The sequence below is a fragment of the Lolium rigidum genome, chromosome 7, assembly GCF_022539505.1.
Source record: "Lolium rigidum isolate FL_2022 chromosome 7, APGP_CSIRO_Lrig_0.1, whole genome shotgun sequence".
NCBI classification, from domain to species: Eukaryota; Viridiplantae; Streptophyta; class Magnoliopsida; order Poales; family Poaceae; genus Lolium; species Lolium rigidum.
Window position 1 is genome coordinate 88,642,124 of NC_061514.1, and position 21,875 is coordinate 88,663,998.

General features: G+C 50.8%; 1 protein-coding gene, 1 long non-coding RNA gene and 1 pseudogene across 4 annotated transcripts; 1 reads left to right on the forward strand and 2 right to left on the reverse strand.

Annotated features, from left to right (window-relative positions):
- Window positions 1-10,172: 10,172 nt before the first annotated feature.
- Window positions 10,173-11,211, forward strand: LOC124678800 (annotated as a pseudogene).
- A 651-nt stretch (window positions 11,212-11,862) lies between these two features.
- On the reverse strand, window positions 11,863-15,693 carry LOC124670442. 3 transcript variants are annotated; one of them, XR_006992530.1, is made up of 3 exons: window positions 15,547-15,693; window positions 12,920-14,693; window positions 11,863-12,660 (listed from the first exon to the last, which is right to left on the reverse strand). It is a non-coding gene; the product is annotated as an uncharacterized LOC124670442 (long non-coding RNA). The 3 variants fall into 3 exon arrangements; XR_006992531.1 differs by having other exon boundaries at window positions 12,920-13,327; window positions 13,510-15,693; XR_006992529.1 differs by having other exon boundaries at window positions 12,920-15,693.
- A 678-nt stretch (window positions 15,694-16,371) lies between these two features.
- On the reverse strand, window positions 16,372-17,554 carry LOC124670443 (ERI1 exoribonuclease 2-like). Its single transcript, XM_047206940.1, has one exon. The coding sequence runs from the start codon at window positions 17,264-17,266 to the stop codon at window positions 16,415-16,417; it is 852 nt and encodes a 283-aa protein (XP_047062896.1). The 5' UTR covers window positions 17,267-17,554; the 3' UTR covers window positions 16,372-16,414.
- Window positions 17,555-21,875: the final 4,321 nt, after the last annotated feature.

The window sequence follows — 21,875 nt, forward strand, 5'->3', positions numbered from 1 at the left end:
CCAGCATCTTAGAATTCCACGAAGCTTCCAGAACACCGGAGGGGGGGCAGAGGAGAGCCACAGGCCCACCAGACAACAGGGCGGCGCGGCCCAAGGGGGGGCGTGCCCCCCTACTGTATGGCTGCCCCGCAGCCCCTCCGACTCCGCCTCTTCGCCTATTTAAGCCTCCCTGACCTAAAACATCGACACAGATTGACGAAACACCAAAAAACCTTCCAGAGCCGCCGCCATCGCGAAACTCCAATTCGGGGGACAGAAGTCTCTGTTCCGGCACCCTGCCGGGACGGGGAATTGCCCCCGGAGTCATCTCCATCGACACCACCGCCATCTTCATCGCCATCGCTGTCTCCATGATGAGGAGGGAGTAGTTCTCCCCCGAGGCTGAGGGCTCTACCATAGCTATGTGGTTCATCTCTCTCTTTGTGATCTAGTTAAATATCATCTATGTGTTACTCTGGTGATGTTATTAAAGTAGTATATTCCTCCTCCATTATGTAATGGTGACAGTGTGTGCATCATGTAGTACTTGGCGTAGTTCATGATTGTGATCTCTTGTAGATTATGAAGTTAACTATTACTATGATAGTATTGATGTGATCTATTCCCCCTTTCATAGTCTGTCGGTGACGAGTGTGCATGCTATGTTAGTACTCGGTGTAATTGCGTTGGTCTATCATGCACTCTAAGGTTATTTAAATATGAACATCGAATGTTGTGGAGCTTGTTAACTCCGGCATTGAGGTGCTCTTGTAGCCCTACACAATTAATGGTGTTCATCATCCAACAAGAGAGTGTAGAGTGGTTTTATTATGTGATCAATGTTGAGAGTGTCCACTAGTGAAAGTATGATCCCTAGGCCTTGTTTCCAAATACTGCAATCATCGCTTATTTACTGTTTTACTGCATCTTTACTTGCTGCAATATTACTACCATCAACTGCATGCCAGCAAGCTATTTTCTGGCGCTGTTACTGCTGCTCATATTCATTCATACCACTTGTATTTCACTATCTCTTCGCCGAACTAGTGCACCTATACATCTGACAAGTGTATTAGGTGTGTTGGGGACACAAGAGACTTCTTGTATCGTGATTGTAGGGTTGCTCGAGAGGGATATCTTTGACCTCTTCCTCCCTGAGTTCGATAAACCTTGGGTGATCCACTTAAGGGAAAACTTGCTGCTGTTCTACAAACCTCTGCTCTTGGAGGCCCAACACTGTCTACAGGAAAAGAAGTGTGAGTAGACATCAAGCCGCCGCCATCGCGAAGCCAAGATCTGGGGGACAGGAGTCTCTGTTCCAGCACGCCGCCGAGACGGGGAAGTGCCCCCGGAAGGCATCTCCATCGACACCACCGCCATCTCCATCGACGCTGCTGTCTCCCATGAGGAGGGAGTAGTTCTCCATCGAGGCTAAGGGTTGTACCGGTAGCTATGTGGTTCATCTCTCTCTCCTATGTACTTCAATACAATGATCTCATGAGCTGCCTTACATGATTGAGATCCATATGATGAGCATTGTAATCTAGATGTCGTTATGCTATTCAAGTGGATTTTACTTATGTGATCTCCGGAGACTCCTTGTCCCACGTGTGTAAAGGTGAGAGTGTGTGCACCGTGTGGGTCTCTTAGGCTATATTTCACAGAATACTTATTCACTGAGTTAATTATGATTTGAGTTGGATGTCTCTATGAAATTGTGGTGTGTTAGTACCTCCTATGAATGCTCACAGTGACAGCGTGGGGTGTTTATTAGTACTTGGGAATACATCTTTAAGGTTTGCCTACATGATGAATTAGTGTTCGTTATCTTGCCAAAGAGTAATTCAGAGTAGCATAATGAAGTGCTTATTTATATTCCTTTATGATTGCAATGTGCTTTATATCACTATTAATCTATGGGCTACTCTAGTGATGTTATTAAAGTAGTCTATTCCTCCTCCATGATGTAATGGTGATAGTGTGTGCATCATGTACTACTTGGCGTAGTTTATGATTGTAATCTCTTGTAGATTATGGAGTTAACTATTACTATGATAGTATTGATGTGATCTATTCCTCCTTTCATAGCTTGATGGTGACAAGTGTGCATGCTATGTTAGTACTCGGTATAATTGCGTTGGTCTATCATGCACTCTAAGGTTATTTAAATATGAATATCGAATGTTGTGGAGCTTGTTAACTCCGGCATTGAGGTGCTCTTGTAGCCCTACACAATTAATGGTGTTCATCATCCAACAAGAGAGTGTAGAGTGGTTTTATTATGTGATCAATGTTGAGAGTGTCCACTAGTGAAAGTATGATCCCTAGGCCTTGTTTCCAAATACTGCAATCATCGCTTATTTACAGTTTTACTACATCTTTACTTCCTGCAATATTAATACCATCAACTGCACGCCAGCAAGCTATTTTCTCGCGCCGTTACTACTGCTCATATTCATTCATACCACCTGTGTTTTACTATCTCTTCGCCGAACTAGTGCACCTATACATCTGACAAGTGTATTAGGTGTGTTGGGGACACAAGAGACTTCTTGTATCGTGATTGCAGGGTTGCTTGAGAGGGATATCTTTGGCCTCTTCCTCCCTGAGTTCGATAATCCTTGGGTGATTCACTTAAGGGAAACTTGCTGCTGTTCTACAAACCTCTGCTCTTGGAGGCCCAACACTGTCTACAGGAAAAGAAGCATGCGTAGACATCAAGATGGTGGAGTGGAGACAGAACCAGGGGCGGCCGTGGCTGGGTGGTCCGTGACCCACGAGTTGTTAGCATAGAACCACCACAATTCCAGCTAAATGTCTATTTTGATACCACTTTATGTTTCGGGTGTAAAAAAACCACTGCATTTTGTCAAGATTTCCGCAAAAAGCACTAATCGTCAACAACAAATTGACACGGAAACTGGTAGGTGGGACCCACATGGCAGTGCTGTTTTGCTGATGTGGAGTGGAATCCACTTATCTGCTCACGTTAGGAAAATGAAAATACCTACAGAAAATGGGGAAAAAGGAAATTCCATCTGAAAAAAGGAAAAAAACAATCTCACACCCGATGTCTGTCTGCCCACCACCCCCACTGCCGCCGTGCTCTGGCCAAGCAGGCCGCCGCCCCTGCGCCGCCCGGAGCTCGTCCGCGCCAGATCACCGGAGACGCTCGCGCCGGCACCGCCCAGAGCTCGCCCCGCTGGCCCCTGCCAGAGGTCGTCTGCGCCGTCCCTCGCCGAGAATCGTATCAAGGTGTGCGATCTCGCCTTCGTCCTCGACGTCCAGCTCGAGGTCAACTCCGCCATGCACGAATTGCCGACGAGATGGCTCTCGTCTGGTTCGACCCGAGGGCTCGCGGGGAGGCCGTGCTCACTGTGCCCTAGAGCAGGAAGGAATGGAGCTCGGCTGCGAGCATGGGGGCGCCGTGGTGGTCCTAGGCGCACGGGGCTCAATGGCGTCGATCAGGAGGTTGAGGGATCGACGCGATTCCGCGCCGTGGTCTCCGGTCAACTGCTCCGGGTACGCTAATCATCCTTGCAGGGACTCCGGCGAGCAGCGACCAGGGGGAAGCCCAAGGGGAGGGAGGCATACGGCGGCGCCGCTGTGCTCCGCCCCGCGCCTCTGTGCTCCTCCGGCGAGGCAGGCCCCTGGTTGACTCGCGCTGCCAGACCCCAGCTCCACCGCGCGTGCGTGGGTGGCCTCCTGCCTCTCCGGCTGCGGCCTCGACGAGCGTGGCCGGCCTCCTGCCACGCCGACGGCGGCCTGGACGCGCGTGGGCGGCGCTATGCAGAGGAAGGAGAAGACCCCTCCGTTTCTTTTGTTTTAGTGAGAATTTTTATTTTTTTAATATGGGCTGGCTTTATAATATTGCAACACCAGCTTTACATGTGGGCCTCTTATGTTAGAAGGGTTGTCAATTCGCGTTCAATACAGTTTAGAGTATTTTGCGAAAATCTTGGTAAAATATGGTGGCTTTTTCTCCCGAAACACAAAGTGGTACCGAAATTAGCTGGGAATGTGGTGGTTTTATGCTAATAACTCGTGGCCCACCCTGAAATATTGAAAAATGCTTTGTATTTAGTCATTTGGGGAAAAATTATCACACATAGGTAGTGCAAAAAAATAAAATAGGGGGTTGTGCCCACCCGATAGATTTTTTGTGTGTCTGTCCGCCACTGGATGGAACTTAAATCATATGTTATAGCTTGTTTTACTTGAGCTTCGCTCACTTTAAGCTGCTAATTGTTTGCAACTTTGAGGCATTGACATGTAAATTCAAAGTCATGTGATTTTGGGGCAGGTCAAGTTAGCACATATGTGCCCATGTATTCCAATTTCTGAACAAACTGAAACTATGTTCTCCTAGAACCCAAAATCTATAACTACTATGTAGGATTCAGTAGGGCATATCACATGTCCTTGTCTTCACATCATGCAGTGTGTGCTGCACCACATCACACGCTCTACCTCCAAGGCCATCTCTATGCTGCACCTTGGATAACAACCTGAAACTTCTCCACCCCAGGGTATGAAGGGATTCAGTGACAGAGCCAAAGCAAATCATGGGGAATGGGCGCACAGCGACGGCGGCCGGCGTTCATCCCCAGCAAACATTAGCAGTTTAGCACTAAGCGCTCTGGTTCAGCGATTCGAACAGGAACCCCCTCGTCCCCTCTACAGCCTAAACTAACTCCATACGGATTTGGTGATTCTCAACTAAGGACCACACCAAATAAGACGCATCACCAACTACAAACCCTAGTTCCTACTGTTAGGCATTCATCACTCGATTTATACTGTCCTCGCGTGGAAGGGGAACAGACCAGCAAAGGACCAGCGGCAGCGAGGGGAGAGAAGTCAGGGAATTTACCTGAACCCGACCTGATAGAATCAGGCATTGCGAGCTTGTCGGCGAGCTAGACGGCGTAGCAGCGCTCCGGGCGGCCACCCGGCCCTCGCTGGCGATGCTCCGGTCGACAACCCACCGCCACTGCCCTCAAGTCGCCGTGCTTCTCGATTAGCTCGGTGGGGAAACGAGTGAGAAGCTATGCGGTGGCCAACAAAGGCAAAACAATCAGAAACAAAAAAAAGAAAGAAAGAGAAAATGTGTACTGCAAGCTGCCCTATGGGCCATGCTAGTGAGCGAGAGCGACCAGGGCCGGCTCTATCTTTCGGGTGGCCCTTGGGCGAGGTGACAAAAGAGGGCCCTAAGAGCATCTCCATCGACAGCGCTGATAGCGGTCCTGATAGCAATTTAGGGGCAGAAGTGAAAACGGGCTCGCACCGGCGCGCTCTAAACGGCGCCGGCCAATTTTCGAGCCCAATAGAATCGCCGGCAACCCCGTGCCAGCCCCTTCGCCAAGGGCGTGAATCGGGGCGCCTCACGGAACGGTGGTTTTCACGGTTGGGGGCGCCTTGTCAGCGAGGGAACGTGGGCCCCCAAGGCTAATATATATGTTTGCATATCAGCATATATAGACAGATATGTGTATACTTTTAGTTGTAAAATATTAAAAATTAACATCGAGGTATATAAGCATAATCATATCTCATGTCTACTTTTAGTTCGTAGTCTGAGATGTTGATAAATAATTGTTAACCACTTAAGCAGTGTCATATTACAATATAAAGATTAAAAGAGTAGAAAAAAATAATAACTAGTATTTCTCGTTAGTATTATTAGCTCAAATAATAACCAGATTCTAGTGAGCACATTGACAATAGTACTTCGGTGCTTCACAAAAAAACAGATAGATCCCTAAATTCCTAATCTAACATGGAACATGCCTAATGATTGACTGGCTAAAGAATCAAAGAGACGAACTTGGAAGTCACAACATATGTACCATGGTGATGGAATGACAGTGAGGGTGATCACGGCCTCGGCGGCGGTGCACGATCTCCCGGTCTGATCTAATCAATCGCTCCATGGCTTTCTGCGTCTGTTTCCCTCCCTAGGCAGTGTATTTCTGCGTTTTTTCTTTCCTCCCCGCTCACTGTCTGCTCTCGGAATGGGCATTTTTCAACAAAAAAAATCATCCGAACAGTAGAAGCAACTGGGCATGTACACAGGTTATAGAGAAAAGATGTGGTCGTGGGCCCCCTAGAGGCGTGGGCCCCTGGGCGTTGCCCATGGTGGCCTAGGGCCAGAGCCGGCCCTGTGAGCGACTACAAAAAGATCGGTATTAGGGCATCTCCGACCAAGCGATACATTTCAGTGTCCGAAAATGTCCGCGCGCGTCCGTTTGGCTCATCGACCGCACGTCCGTTTACTTCGCGGTGGCTCCAGCGGCACGACGCATTTTTTGCTCGAATCACTTTTTTATAACATGAAAACATAATTTACATAGTTTAAGACATGAAAAAAAACCCTAAAAGCATGCGCTTACTGCTTCTTCTCGTCGTTGTCAAGCACGATGAGCTCCGGTACCATCCACGGCCAGTTGGGAACCGGCGGAACGTACGCCGGGCACACCGGCGGTGCTGGAAGTGGAGGCGCCCAGGGCTGTGGCTGTGGCGGAGGTGGAGGCGCCCAGGGCTGTGGCTGTGGTGGCGGTGGAGGCGCCCAGGGATGTGCCGGCGGTGGAGAAGCCCAGGGGTTCTACGGCGGCAGTTGTGGCGCGGCCGAGTCCTGGAGCGCTAGTCGTAGGCCTTCATCCTCCGACAGGCCCGGCGGCATGAAACCGGTGGCGTACCGGGGCAGCGGCGGCTGCACAGGTCAGTCGTTCTCGGAGACAGAGCTTCGCCATCTCGTCGTCCGTCATGTTGTCCGGGAACTCAAAGTTGCGGCCCTCCGCCATGGCCAGCTGCCAATCCTGGAACACGACCACGACCTAGTCGTCGTTGTCGTCCTTGATCTCCTCGTTGTGGTACGCCAGTGCCTCGATGTAGTCGTCGTCGTCGTATTCATCGTAGTCGTCGTACTGCGCAGGCGTCGGCGCCTGCTGTCTTCGAGGACGAGGTGGCGGTGGACGGTCGAAGGGAAAGTCCCTGTCGCCCATGAAGCCCGCCCTCCTCCCCCGATCCCTCTCGGACACGAGATACGTGCGCCAGCTATCGGAGTCGATGGCGTACGCCGGATCGGCGCGGAGGTCCGGCGGCAGGTACTGCCTCCTTCTCCGGATCTCGACGCTCCTATCTGGCTCGCGTGTAGGCACCAGAGGTAGCTAAGCCGCCAGCCGCCAGGCATGTGCACGTCCCTCCAGGTGTCGCACGTCATCATGTGCGCGTGCATCAGCCTCCCCACGCTGACGGGAAGCGCCACCCTGCCCGGCCGCTCCTCCTTCTTCGTGCCGCTACCGGACGCCTCGAAGTCGTTCTTCTTCTTTCCCATGGTGCTACGGCGGTGGTGGTGCGAGTGGAGGTGTAGGCGATGGAGGAACGGTGCTGGTGGACTTTTAAGGCCGGCCGCGCGCAGGAAATGATGCCATTGAAGGCGGCGCAGAAGCTCAGCCGCCGCCCGCCAGTGCACGCGCAGAAGAGGCAGTCGCGACATTGATGGCGAAGACTACGGCGCAGACGCGGAAACGCTGACCGCGGAAGCGATGCCCTCAATACAGGCTCGCTGCCAGGCGGGCCCGGTGGAGACGCGAGCGGACACTTTGCGCGTCTGCGCAGCGTCCGCTGCGACGCATTCCAGGCGCTAATATGCGCCGGGTTTGCATCGCAGCGGACGGCCCGGTGACGATGCGTCGCGCTGGAGATGGTGCCAAACGCATTTTTTGCCCGGCGGACGCAAACGATCGCTCAGCGTCCGTTTGCGTCGCGCCGCTGGAGATGCCCTTAGAGCATCTCCAGCCGCGTCCCCCAAACCGCGCCGAATCGAGCGTTTGGGGGACGTGTTTTGTTCGTGTCGCGTTTGGGGAACGTCGCTCCCCCGTCGCGTCCCCCAAATAAATATTAGTGCACGAAAATAAAGGTTTTCATTCAAATTTGATTATATATTACAAAGTTTGAATGAAAACGGCTACATTTCATCTAAACCCTAGCCTACTGACCGCCCGGCGGTGCGTTCGAAGGCCCTGCCCCGTCGTCGCCTCCCCTCCGTCGCAGCTCCTGCTGCGCGTACCGCCTCTCCATGCGTAGGGCGGTGGCCAGACGCCGCTGCTCCAGCAGCGCGTCATCGCTTGCCCTCCAATGTTGCGCCGCCTGGAGGGAGAGCTCGACGGCACGACGAATCTGCGCGTCTTCGCGGACACGGACGGCGTCCTGGAGCTTCTTCTCCGACTCGAAGGACTCGACGAGCGCGCGTTGCTGATCGGCCGTCTCGTCCGGGTGCGGCCCGTCGTTGTCGAACCACTCGAACTCGTCGTCGTCGTCCTCCTCCACCTCGGTCTCCTCCTCCGCCTCGGCCTCCTCCTCCTCCATTGGCGCCTCCTCCTCATCCGTTGGCGCCTCCATCATCGCCGCCGCCAACTCCTCCGCCTGCCTCCCCCAGGCCGCCTCCGTTGTCGCCAGCGCCACCTCCCGCTGCTGACGCTCCTCCGCCGCCAACTGTTGCGAGCACTCCATCGACTCCCGCTGCCGGTGCTCGATCGCCTCCTGCCGTTCACGGTACTGCGCCTCCCGCTCCTCGCGCTGGCGCTGCCGCTCATCATCCCACCGCCGGCTCATCTCCTCCGTCCGGCGCCGCCGTGCCTCTTCTGCCGTGGAGGCGTCGAACGCCGCAATGGTGTCCGCCAGCGCCTCCTCCTTCCACGCAGCTGCCGCCGCGCTCTCGGCAACTGTGGGGCCAGGGGCGTAGAACGCCGCTACATCCGCCGCGTGCGCCGCCTCACACTTCTGGCAGGCCTGCTGCTCGAGTGCCTCCCGCCGCTCTTGACGATGTGCACGCTAGTCCTCCGTCCCTCGCCACCGCCGCTCTTTCCGGGCGGCGACGTCGATGCCGGACTGCAAATCCGTTGGTGGAGGTGGTGCTGGAGGAGACGACGGTGGAGGGAAATGGCCATCGCCGGGGCGGTTCATGATTGCGCACTGGTGGTGGAGGAGACGGCGGTGGAGCGACGAGTGATGTGCTTGTGACGGAGAAAGGGGTGCCAGCGGCTGTGGTGGCTGCCATTGAGCCAGGATGGCGTTTTATAGACGTCGGCGTCGGGAAGAAAGCGCGGGAAGAGGCGAGAAGAGGCGGGAAGAAAGCACGGGAACGCGCGGTGGCGTGCGAACGCCGGCGACGTAGCAGTAATCTGCCAATCAGCCGTTCCACTCCTGGATAATTTCTTGGTCGATTAGAGATTATCATGCAAAGTTAGGAAGGTGAAATTTTCAATCTTGTTCTAGAATTCCTGGCATATGTGAAATCTGAAGTTGTGAACAGTGTACCAGCAGCTCAGTGTGAATTCTGGACATTTTCAGACGCTCACTGCATCATGAAAGAATTGAGTTTTTCTTCAGAATGCATTACTGAACCACAGTGCTAAACCTGAACAAAACAAACAGAGTTTTGGTCAGTGGACGAGGTTGCTGGGACGTTTGGTTGGTCGTGCAACCGAAGGGGTCATATTCTTTTGGTGGGCTGTATCTTAGACTTGGAACATGGATAATGTGGGGTGGCTCTCAAAAAAATTCGACCGTTTGGTAGGATTATACTTATGTTTAATTGCCAGTGCTAGGTTCTAGAACATATTTGGGATAAATTCGAGCTAACCTTTTCTGCAATTTTGAAACAAAGTAGTATATGATGTGGGAGTGTAGTTTCAAAATGCAGAGGAAAAAAAGTCTATCAGTACTACACACCACACGTAGCAGTTATCTGCCAATCAGCTGTTCCACTCCTGGATAATTTCTAGGTCGATTGGAGATTATCATGCCAAGTTAGGAAGGTGAAATTTTCAATCTTGTATTCCTGTGTGGTCTCCAAATAAATTCAGCCAGCAATCTCCTCCCCAGAACTCCTGGCACATGTGAAATCTGAAGTTGTGAACAGTGAAACAGCAGTTCAGTGTGAATTTTAGACATTTTCAGACCCTCACTGCATCATGAAAGAATTGAGTTTTTTCTTCAGAATGCATTACTGAACCACAGTGCCAAACCTGAACAGACAACAAGATTTTTGTTCTGATTATTTGTACTCAATGGGCATGGTCTCTCACAGGCTGAGCTTTTGTGTTGCAGGTACGTGGCCGTCGGCAACGAGCCATTCTTGGGAGCGTACAACGGCTCCTTCATCAAGGTCACCTTACCGGCTCTGGAGAACATCCAGAACGCGCTCAACGACGCCGGGGTTGGCGACCGGATCAAGGCGACGGTACCTCTCAACGCCGATGTGTACAACTCCCCAGCCAAGAACCCCGTGCCGTCGGCGGGCCGGTTCCGCTCCGACATCTCGGGCGTCATGACGGACATCGTCAAGTTCCTGGCGAAGAACAAGGCGCCCTTCACCGTCAACATCTACCCGTTCCTCAGCCTGTACCTCAACGACAACTTCCCGCTCGACTTCGCCTTCTTCGACGGGACCGCCACGCCTGTGCACGACAACGGCGTCACGTACACCAACGTGTTCGAGGCCAACTTTGACACACTGGTGGCGGCGCTCGTGGCGGTGGGTCACGGTGACATGCCCATCATCGTCGGCGAGGTCGGCTGGCCCACCGACGGCGACGGGCGCGCCAAGTCATCCCACGCGCAGCGGTTCTACGACGGGCTGCTGAAGCGCCTGGCGTCGAACCGCGGCACGCCGGCGCGGCCGAGCCAGCACCTGGATGTGTACCTGTTCGGGCTCGTCGACGAGGACCAGAAGAGCGTGCAACCCGGCAGCTTCGAGCGGCACTGGGGCATCTTCCGGTACGATGGCCAGCCAAGTTCGCCATGGACCTGAGCGGGAAGGGCCGGAACACGACGCTCGTGCCGGCGAAGGGCGTGCAGTACCTGTCCAGGACGTGGTGCGCGCTCAACCCCAAGGCCAGCAGGAACGACCTCGGCAAGCTCCTCGGCGCCAAGATCGACTACGCGTGCACCAACGCCGACTGCACGCCGCTCGGCTACGGCTCGACGTGCAACGGCATGGACGCCAAAGGCAACGCTTCCTACGCCTTCAACGCATACTACCAGGCGCAGAGCCAGAAGGACGAGGCCTGTGACTTCCAGGGCCTCGCGCTGCCCACCGAGACGGATCCCTCCACCGCCGCATGCAACTTCACCATCCAGATCGCCAACTCGGCGGCGGGGCGGCTCAGCGTGGCGGCTGTTGCTGCCGTGCTGGCGGTGGCGTCGGTCCAGCTCTCGCTGTCGTAGTAGTGTTAGACACTGCCGCCGTGTTTGTGTATTCATTCTAGAGAAGATCAACGGCGATTGTTGACTTGTATTCTGCCTCGTTTTTGGACGCGATCGTAGATGTTTTTCATTCATTTAAATCTGGTACGGAGTACCATAGTTTGTAGAAGTTTTACAAGCCGAAATTCAATTCAGCTCCCGGGTGCGTATGCTCCTTCTACCAAAAAAAATCATATTTCAAAATGTTGAAATTTTTTGACAAAACTTTTACATGTATATGTACCTTTTGTATTATTTTTTTTAAAATTCAAAATGTGTGTAAGATGCATTTCAAAATAGAGGGTTCAAAAACAGCACTCCCTATATATATATATATATATATATATATGTGGTATTGATTTTAAATAAAAAAATGCACACAAGTAGAGAGCCATGGTAATTGGATTCAGTCACTGAAACAACCTGTACTACTGTACTAGTTAAGACTGCATACAGTTATCTCCTACAGATACAAATCAAAAGTTAACACTAGTATATATGTAGTATAATGTAAGGGACTCTGCCAAGAGCGAGAATGTTCAACCAAGTAAGTTTTTCAGCGAGTGTTCAGGCTACGAATTATAATCCAGACCATTATTTGCCACGGTGGACATGTTCAGCACGGCAGCAGGCTAACAAAAGCTGGGTGCCCGATGAACCCAGCGCAGCTTTTCATTCATCATTACTAGAGGAAAAAGGGAGTTTTACAAGGGTACATCGCTTAACGAAGATACAAGCGGCTACTAGTTGTAGAAAAAAAAAGACAGAAACAGCTACTCCAAAGCGATCAGGAAAAACCGCGGTGAAAACTACCTGGCTAACTAAATTCAGTCCCGCTCTCGGGATGTGTCTATCAGCTTCCTGGTTCTGTTGCGTCCGGCCTGACACCACACTGATAGCTCCTCTATGATTTTGGGCGAACACCTAGAATGAACTAGCCTTGCTTCTGAACACCCTCTCATTACGCTCCTTCCATGTTAACCACCAAACCAACAGAAGAGACCTCCAAGCCTGACAATGAGGCTCTGGAACGGAATAGGCTGAGTCAGATGTGCACTGAAATCTCGGGCATAATTCTGCAAAGCGAGCACATGAGATTGCAAGTCCAGCATGCTTCAGCGGGTTATCTGATATCACACTTGCCACGGACAGCGAGCCATGAAAAAATCTGGAATCTGATTTCCCAGCCAGGGACTGAGCTGCAGCAGGTTGCACCTTCGAACTGAATTGCGTACGCAGATGCAACCGAAAAGGATCCATCATCCGTCCAACTTCCAAGTCACCAAGTCGGGGACGTCAGCGTTTGGCAGAATATGTTCCAGCAGAGTGCAAATCTCAGTGAACTGGGTGATTGCATTGCCAGAGAGTGTCCGCCCGAGGTGTCTCGTCCATCTTGCATCCACAAGGACTTCTCTGACCAATAGTGTATTCCTGGCACAATAGCGCATTTTGTTCAGTTTTAGATAATTAGAGGGGTCCATCAAATAAGAGAAAAAGGCTAAACCACTAGTGCATGCTTCATCCCTTGCAAATTGCATTTTCATCATTTAGCACTGAAAGTTTTACTGATCCACTAACAATCTAACTGTAGGAATTATTCTGTTTTTTCCTTCCGAAATGTTGACAGAATGAATTGACGAATTGGCTGGAAGAAATGCACAGTTAAAACTTAGCTGAAGATCCAACTTACCAGGATCTGAAGAAGCCGCCTAATCAAGGTCCCCCAAAACCAGGATCACCCGGAAATCAAGGACACCAAGGTTGTACTAGACACCACCCCCTCCAGGTCCTTCAGGCCCATGCACATCAGCTGCTGAATGCTAACCACAACTTTGGAAGAACTCAACCAGGACACAATCCATCTCCTGATGGATGATGCAACAGTTCGTCGAGGTGATGAATTGATATATGTATGTACAGTGAGAACTAGTAGCTGTGCATTCAAGTGTCGTTCCATGGATCACCTGCTACTCTCAGCCAGTGGCCTATATTCCAACCAGGGTCACTAACCATGTGTATGTCCAGCTACTAATCTGAATTTTCTTCCTACTCTAACCTCACAACAGGTCCCTAACCACACAAGAGGCCTAGTGATGCCCTATTTAAGACATGAACCAACATGAGACCTGAGCAAGACAATGTCAAGCCTTTCTTATGCTTAACAGTCAAAGTTTTGTTTCTTGAATTTACATTCAGATGCTTCATCGTTAAACGGTTAGCAGGAAGTAAATAGTAAGAAAACAAAAGTCTTATTTGATTCTGTAACAGTAGGAATGGTACCTCTTTATTTGCAAGAATATGATACAGTTAATTGCCATTGAGATGTAACCAGAACTTTCTTGTTGAAACCTGTAATTTTTACAAATGGTGTTACCTGTACATCTAGCCGCATAGTTGCATGAGGAATTCAGCTAGTTCCATAGTAAAAATGAGGGCCTAGCTAGCAAGATGGTAAATACTTTGCTGGAAAACCATAAGATACTGCACATCTTCCTGTCACAGAGTATAAAGTATGTGGACACTGAGCAACTTCTAAATTTCGCAAACTATCCATTCCAAGAACATGGAGCACGCTCAACTACTAAGTAGTACCCTCTTATGTCCTTCGCCACACGGATTTCATCATCCAAATAGACGGTGTCAAACCTGAAAATGAAAATGTTATTGCAGGAAAGCGAAGGAGAAATGAGAAATTGTAATAAATGTTGACCCAACAAAATGGATTAACTTTTCTAGCATGCTACATAGAAGGAAGGATCAAGACCAAGTTAACATTACATAAATATTTTGCATCTTATTAGCCATTACTATGTGCATTATAGGTAACCTAATCTGGTTAACTAAAGACAATAGCACCTAAATATCCACATTAAACTTGACATTAGGCTCTTCTCCCAGGTCCTAGCGATATATAGACAAGGAAAGAACAAAGGACATGCAAACAGTTGATGTTACATAGAAGGAAAGAGACAAACATTATTCAAAGAAAATCCACTTCTCTTTTACTTAAACATCCAGCTCTTTTACAGGAATAAATTGAGTTCTATTTGAAAGGGGGGAACTAGAGAACCTAGCAAACTTGGATTCATGCCAACTGAGTCCCACAATGTCACATCTCCAGTTTTCAAGATTGCTACTGTAGTTGACAAGCGCCAATCCACTATCGTAGTATCGTGAAGACATTACAATACCAAGCAGATGAGCATTGTTCAGACAAAACACTACGGCATTCCAATGGAGCTATCTGATTCAGTCATAGGAATACCCTCACAATTTCTTTCGAGGAATCACAGTTTCTTTTGACGAAACACAATTTCAGTCTACTCATAAGGGCAGACCAAGATACTCACTAGAGCAGCCGATTTCACCAGAAAGATTCAGCAGCCTCACACAAGGGAAGCTCTCAATGTTTACATACATTGCCTTCACAAGATCTGGAACAGATTCCAGTGTGGCACCATCTCCTAGAAAAACGCAAAGGCGGCATGAACCTCTTGCTAGAGTACAGCAAGTGAGAGAAAAATAAAATTGAAAGAGATACTAGATATAAAGAAGCAAGAACTGATCATACTGTTTTTCAAATCAAGTTCCCAGCTATAACTAATTTGAAGCAAATGGCATGACTGAGAAGCATGTAGGAACTTTCATAACTAATCACTTGTCGTAACAGCACATGATCACATTGGAGAGATTGTGGCCTCTGGATAAATATGTGAAATTTACAGCGGATAACTCCCTAGAAAATGCCACTGAGAGACCAAAGAATGGAACCTCCCAGTCTCCTATATTATCTAAAAAGCATTCCTACTGAATCAAAACACTGAGTCAGAGATTCTTGGAGAGCAGTATGCAACTTTGCAGTTCTATGCTTCTATTTTTACCTTTTATTTGAGAGCACTGTACGTCACACTTTTTATTCAAGATTTGGAAGGGAAATCAAAATAGTACCAGTGATTAAGGACAAATTAGGATGTAATAGCTTATGAGGTGCTTAAAATGATAACACTATTAAATATAGCTAGAGTGATTGCTACGAAGCGAAACAAGTATATTGCTGTGACCAGTGACATTAAGCCCAATCGGAGTACAAACGTTATTTTATTAATTAAAAATAACAATCATACTACTCATCTCTATATATCCAGTGGTCGGATTCTTAGATCAATATAATTCATGTGTAAATAATTATCCCAATGCAAGGGTACAAAAGGACTGGCTTTCAGCGGCAAAAAATGTTTTCAGTTGTTGTAATTAATCATGAGCAAGAAGCATATATGCCACTATATGATCAGATCTATGATATCTAGAGAAAAACACCTTATATGAGCAGCTTTGGAAGAAAACAAGTTGTGCATCTGCAAGCGCACTCATCAAGGTACAAATCTGTGTATTAAACAATAGGATTATTGATCTTGCAAGCGCACTCATCAGGTTTTTATCGCTTTGGCCTTGCTGCCATGGCCAGCCAGCAACAAAGTCATACCAAAGAAAAAGAAATAAAGCTTAAAGAGTTCTGTATGTACAAGAAATGACTAAACTGCAGAAATATGCAAAGAAATTTGTGCATAAGACTTCTCACTAATTAAAGATACTTGCTGAAGCATTTAAATATTAACATAGGGGGCTACAAATCCATTGGAATTACCAATCTACAAACATAATACCAATTGCAGAAATATCTTTAGATTCTTTTCACCAATTAGAGGTAGCATTTAGATATCAATTAACAGGAAAGGATAAATGTGCTTCGGATCCACCTGATTTGAGCAGTGGCTGCTCAATATGTTCATCCAAGACCATCGGTGGTAGCATATATACAACTGATTCCACCTTTAACTTTGGTCAGCAATTATTTAATTTTAATCACAAACTGATGAAAATTAGATGACAAATGTTGCTCGATGTTGAAGAATTTCGTAGAGAAGAAGGGTCATAATTAAATCAAAACTTTTATTAATATTCATAATTCAGACACCAATTACATAGGGTAGCTACTCCCCTGGGCCATAGGTTTCGGTGACCCGTTCACAGTACACATGAACTAAAGCTAATAGCAGCTGGGTCACATTTGATTCCAGTGCCAAATCACACCAAGAGTCAACTAGGCTGCCATTGATTCTGACTAAAGCTAATAGTAGCACTCATCTAGACTGAGCCTCAAATCTCAATAGGAGGCGCAACTGATTCAATAGCTCCAGAGGAAGTAGGGGCAGACGGCTCCCATGGTGGGCGTCCAGTTGCCGCACCCCCAGTAGCACCTACCCTGCATGGGCCCTGGCATTGCTACAACGCCCCCTCTGCTGGCCACTCCGCAGTAGCACGCCCCGGCGGCGCCACTGCACAGACTTGTGTGAGGCTGCTGCTGCTCCTCCTCCTTGTGCTGGATCGGCAGCGGCGCCAAGGAGCCAGTAATCGCGATCTTGGCGCCCCTCCGCATGATCTCCACAAGGAGAGCCGCGGTGTTGCGCGCGTCATCGAGCCCGCAGTGCAGGCGGCCCTCCCACTGTAACCCCGCGGCCCGGACGGCCTCCTGCAGAGTTGCCCGCCCTCCGCCCCCGATCACCGCCTGGAAGGGAACCCTGAGATTGACCCAGCGATCGAAGTAGGCCGGCTTGGCGATTTTTTTTTCCACGCACTCTGATTCGAGCATCGTGCGGCAGTCCCAATCTCCCCACGTCACCACGGCCAAGCTGCCGCCTTTCCTGGCCCCCGCCGTCGCCGCCTGCAGCCAGCGGTCGTGCAGCAGGAGCGCCTCCCCGAGATCCACCCCTCCATCGACGTCCTCCTGCCGGATCCCTGTGAGGTCCCTGCAAAACGGGGTCAGCACGGGATGGTACTTAGGGCGGACGTACCTGCGGAAGGCGGACTGGATGCGGCCGGTGGCGCCGTCGACGAGCACGGAGGGGAACTCAATGATCTCTTGCGGGTAGATGCGTTTGTCCTTCTCGCAGGTCGCCTCGAAATCCAAGACCAGGAAGAACTCGAACTCTTGCAGCAGGTGAGGCGCCTGAGCCCACGGCGCCGCCGCGCTCGACATCGTCGTCCGCCGCGGAGGGAAAGCACGCGCGCGCGATCACCGGGAACGAATTGCTGAGAAGCAGGAGGATGATTGCCGAGAGCTAGGGTTTCGATCCAATCGAGATCTCGGGCGGGAGGAGGGAGCTAGGGTTTCGATCCCGCGGGCGAATCGCGGGCTTAAATCCACCGGAAGGCGGCTCCGTCTCCGACATGAATTCGAACTCAGACTGCGTACAGTCTACGCGGGATTCAGATGTCGGTCGCGTTGACCCGGGCGATGCTCCAAGCGACATCGGGTTTTTTTCTGAATTGGTTCGTCACGTTTTTTTTTTTTGATAACTTGGTTCGTCACGTTTTTGATACAGTGCCGTCGCGCATCGTGCTCCACCTCGAAGCACAAGTCCCAGTTGGGACTTGCGTCGCCGTATGCGAGGTCCTCCTGGAGGTCCGCCGGCAGCTGCGCGCGGCGCCTCTGGATCTCCGCGACGCGGGCGCGGCCAGAGACTGGGATGGGCGGCACCGGAACCCGATCTGGGCTCAGGTGCCAGCCGTGGGGGAGGTGCACGTCCCCCCATGGCATTGGGACGCCGGCATCCCAGAACATCTGCGCCACCGCTATGGTAACGTAGATCCGGTCGCATCTGGGAGGAGCCGTCGGTCCCATGGCGAACGCCGCCGGCGTGATTGGCCGGCTACTGCCGGCCTCGTGGTCGTTCGCCGACGGGATGAACTCGCGCTTCGGGGCCATGGCGGCGCGGAAGCTCTAGCCCGCGCGTGCGTGTGGCCGGAGTGGAGAGTGGGGAGTGGATAGGGACAGCCCCCTCCCCCAGTCCACATTTAATAGGACTGGGGCACTAGGACTGGGGCACCGACAGCTGGGCCAGCCACGCGGACCAGGCGGACACGCGAGGACGCCGCTTGCCATCCGCGACCACGCAAACCCGGCCCAGATTTGGGCCAAGTTTGCGTCGTTCTGGACGTCGCGGCCATCCGCTTTTGCGGTGCGTCCCCGCGTTGGGCCGCATTTTTGTCCGGCTGGACCCATCCGGACGCACGGGCGCGGGATGGGTCGCCCGGTTGGAGATGCCCTGCGACATTCCTTTTTTTGGTTGCGATCCCAATAGTGGGTTCAGCGCTGTTTTTGGACCATACCTAGCCAGGGCAGCCCGGTCCGAAATTCCTGGGCCAAACCCGACCCAACCATGTCTCTAGGCCGGGTTTGGGCCTGACTTTTTGGCCCGACGCTTGGGCCGGGCCAGGTCTAGGCTGTGATTTTATGTCATTTACTGAAGCGGCCCGGCTTGAGGCCCGACGGGCTTTCTATGTGATGGGACGGGCTTGGGCCAACTTTTTTGGCCCGACGGTCGCCCGAGCCGGGCCTGGGCCAAGGTTTTTCGCGTCGGGGTTTGGTTGGCCCGGCCTGACCCGAGTGCACAAGTATATTTTGGACACGCCGGCGTCCAATAATACACGGGGACCTTCCAGCAGGGCATCGAGCGCGTCAGATGCATTCCATCGGGCCTGCATGCTAGCCATTGAATGACCATTCAGCGTAAATGATCTAACCATGAGTGTCCGAGATTAATGACGTCACCGCCCACCTGCACCCACCTACCTTTGACCAAGTAAAATAAATGGCATAGCCATGCGTGTCAACCTTAATGCGCACCACCGCCCCACTCCTGCCTCCGGGTATAAAATGAGGTGATCAGGCCTTGTGGGTATGTGCATTTTTTGGTACCGTATCTTGCCGGCCGGGGTTCACCTACGGGAAGTCAGCTACGGCTTTTGTCGATGGCATCTCGAGGCCCTATTCGAAGGACAAGGTCAGATGTTCCTCCACGCCGGCTGGGAGAGGTTAGCCCGCGCCCACAACCTAGAGGTCAGTTGCTTGTTGAACTTCAAGTGCGAAGGAGACGACGAGATCAGGGTGAAGGTGATCAATGACACATGTTGCCGCATGCACCACCACGGCACTAGCACCGACGATGGCGAGGATGGCGAAGTTTAAGTTTTTAGATTTTCTTCCTTTCCAGCGAAGATGGTGAAGGCCAGCAGAAGCCTTTAGTATAGGTTTACGGATGTTCTTCCTTTGCAGCGAACAAGGCGGGGCCAGTAGGACTGTAGGAGCCTCTAGTGTAGGTTTGTGGATGTTTTTTCCTTCGCAGCGAAGAATGGGAGGTCCAGCAAAAGACTCTAGTGTTTAAATTTGAATGAAATATAAATGAGATTTCGTAGTTTGATTACATTTGCATGTTCAAAGCATTTTCTATAGGCTCTTATGAGGGTTGCTAGTATGTGCAATCTCTCCCCAAATTGGGGAGCAAGTGTCAGCACCCCCCATAGTACATTGTCGGCACATATGTCGGCGCCTATTTGGTGGAGAGGTGAGCCGTGGGGCGGCAGCACCCAAATCCCTCCATGTCGACCTCGAGGAGGCACATGGCGATGCTTGCGGGCTGAGGGTGCAAAGTAGGAGGTCCCGGGCTGGAATGGCACCCACTCGGGCTCGGAGCTCCAAGCCATGGCGTCGTCGATTGCCTCCTCAAGCCATAGGCGAGGTGGGGAGGGGAATTAAACATCCACTCCGGCCGGGAGCCTTTGTGAACCCACCCAAGACATGCGCGTTGGCCGCTGTCGAGGATTCGAGAGAGATGATATCCGTATATGTGCCTCTACCTCCATCGATAGGGATGCAGGGGAATGGACCTGGGAGGAATGGACGATCGTTGAGGTGGTGGCCGGGAGGCAGGGTCGGAGGGGCTAGGGGAGTTAGTGGAAGGGGGTAGTCGTCACGTCTTGTGTTGTTGCGCCGAGACAATGAGAGCGTGAGGACGCTTGAGAGTGGGAGCGATGAAGCGGTGGCCTTGTGGGTATGTGCATTTTTTTGGTGTTAATAGATGACCCATTGTGCCACTAGCGCGCAGACGGTGGAGTGGAGACGGAACCAGGGCGGACGTGGCTGGGTGGTCTGTGGCCCACCAGTTGTTACCACCACAATTCCAGCTAAATGTCTATTTGAATATCACTTTATGTTTCGGGTGCAAAAAACCACTGCATTTTGTCAAGATTTCCGCAAAAAGCACTAATCATCAACTGACAACAAATTGACACGGAAACTGGCAGGTGGGACCCACATGGCAGTGTTGTTTTGCTGATGTGGAGTGGAATCCACTTATCTGCTCATGTTAGGAAAATTAAAATACCTACAGAAATGGGGGAAAAGGAAATTCCATCTAAAAAATGAAAAAAACAATCTCACACCCGATGCCTGCCTGCCCACTGATAACGCGTGAAACACACGTCCGTTGGGAACCCCAAGAGGAAGGTGTGATGCGTACAGCAGCAAGTTTTCCCTCAGTAAGAAACCAAGGTTATCGAACCAGTAGGAGATGAAGGCCACGTGAAGGTTGTTGGCGGAGGAGTGTAGTGCGGCGCAACACCGGGGATTCCGGCGCCAACGTGGAACCTGCACAACACAATCAAAATACTTTACCCCAACTTAACAGTGAGGTTGTCAATCTCACCGGCTTGCTGTAAACAAAGGATTAAACGTATGGTGTGGAGAATGATGTTTGCTTGTAGAAAACAACAAAGAAAAGAGATTGCAGTAGATTGTATTTCAGATGTAAAAGAATGGACCGGGGTCCACAGTTCACTAGTGGTGTCTCTCCAATAAGAAATAGCATGTTGGGTGAACAAATTACAGTTGGGCAATTGACAAATAGAGATGCATACATATCATGATGACTACTATGAGATTTAATCAGGGCGTTACGACAAAGTACATAGACCGCTATCCAGCATGCATCTATGCCTAAAAAGTCCACCTTCGGGTTAGCATCCGCACCCCTTCCAAGTATTAAGTTGCAAACAACGTACAATTGCATCAAGTATGGTGCGTAATGTAATCAACACAAATATCCTTAGACAAAGCATTGATGTTTTATCCCTAGTGGCAACAAGCACATCCACAACCTTAGAACTCTCTCATCACTCGTCCCGCATTCAATGGAGGCATGAACCCACTATCGAGCATAAATACTCCCTCTTGGAGTCACAAGTATCAACTTGGCCAGAGCCTCTACTAGCAACGGAGAGCATGCAAGAACATAAACAACACATATATGATAGATTGATAATCAACTTGACATAGTATTCAATATTCATCGGATCCCAACAAACACAACATGTAGCATTACAAATAGATGATCTTGATCATGATAGGCAGCTCACAAGATCTAACATGATAGCACAATGAGGAGAAGACGACCATCTAGCTACTGCTATGGACCCATAGTCCAAGGATGAACTACTCACGCATCAATCCGGAGGCGTGCATGGTGGTGAAGAGCCCTCCGGTGAGGATTCCCCTCTCCGGCAGGGTGCCGGAGGCGATCTCCTGAATCCCCCGAGGTGGGATTGGCGGCAGTGGCGTCTCTGGAACTTTTTCCGTATCGTGGCTCTCGGTAATAGGGTTTTCGCGACGGAGAGTTTAAGTAGGCGGAAGGGCGGAGTCGGGGGGCGCTCGAGGGGCCCACACCATAGGGAAGCGCGGGCCCCTCCTTGTCCACGCCGCCTTGTGGTGTCGCCACCTCGTGGCCCAACTTCGTATTGATGGGATTCGT

Excerpts from the sequence above, each read along its gene's own strand:
- LOC124670443 (XM_047206940.1), bottom strand. The coding sequence starts at position 17,266 with ATGTCGAGCGCGGCGGCGCCGTGGGCTCAGGCGCCTCACCTGCTGCAA.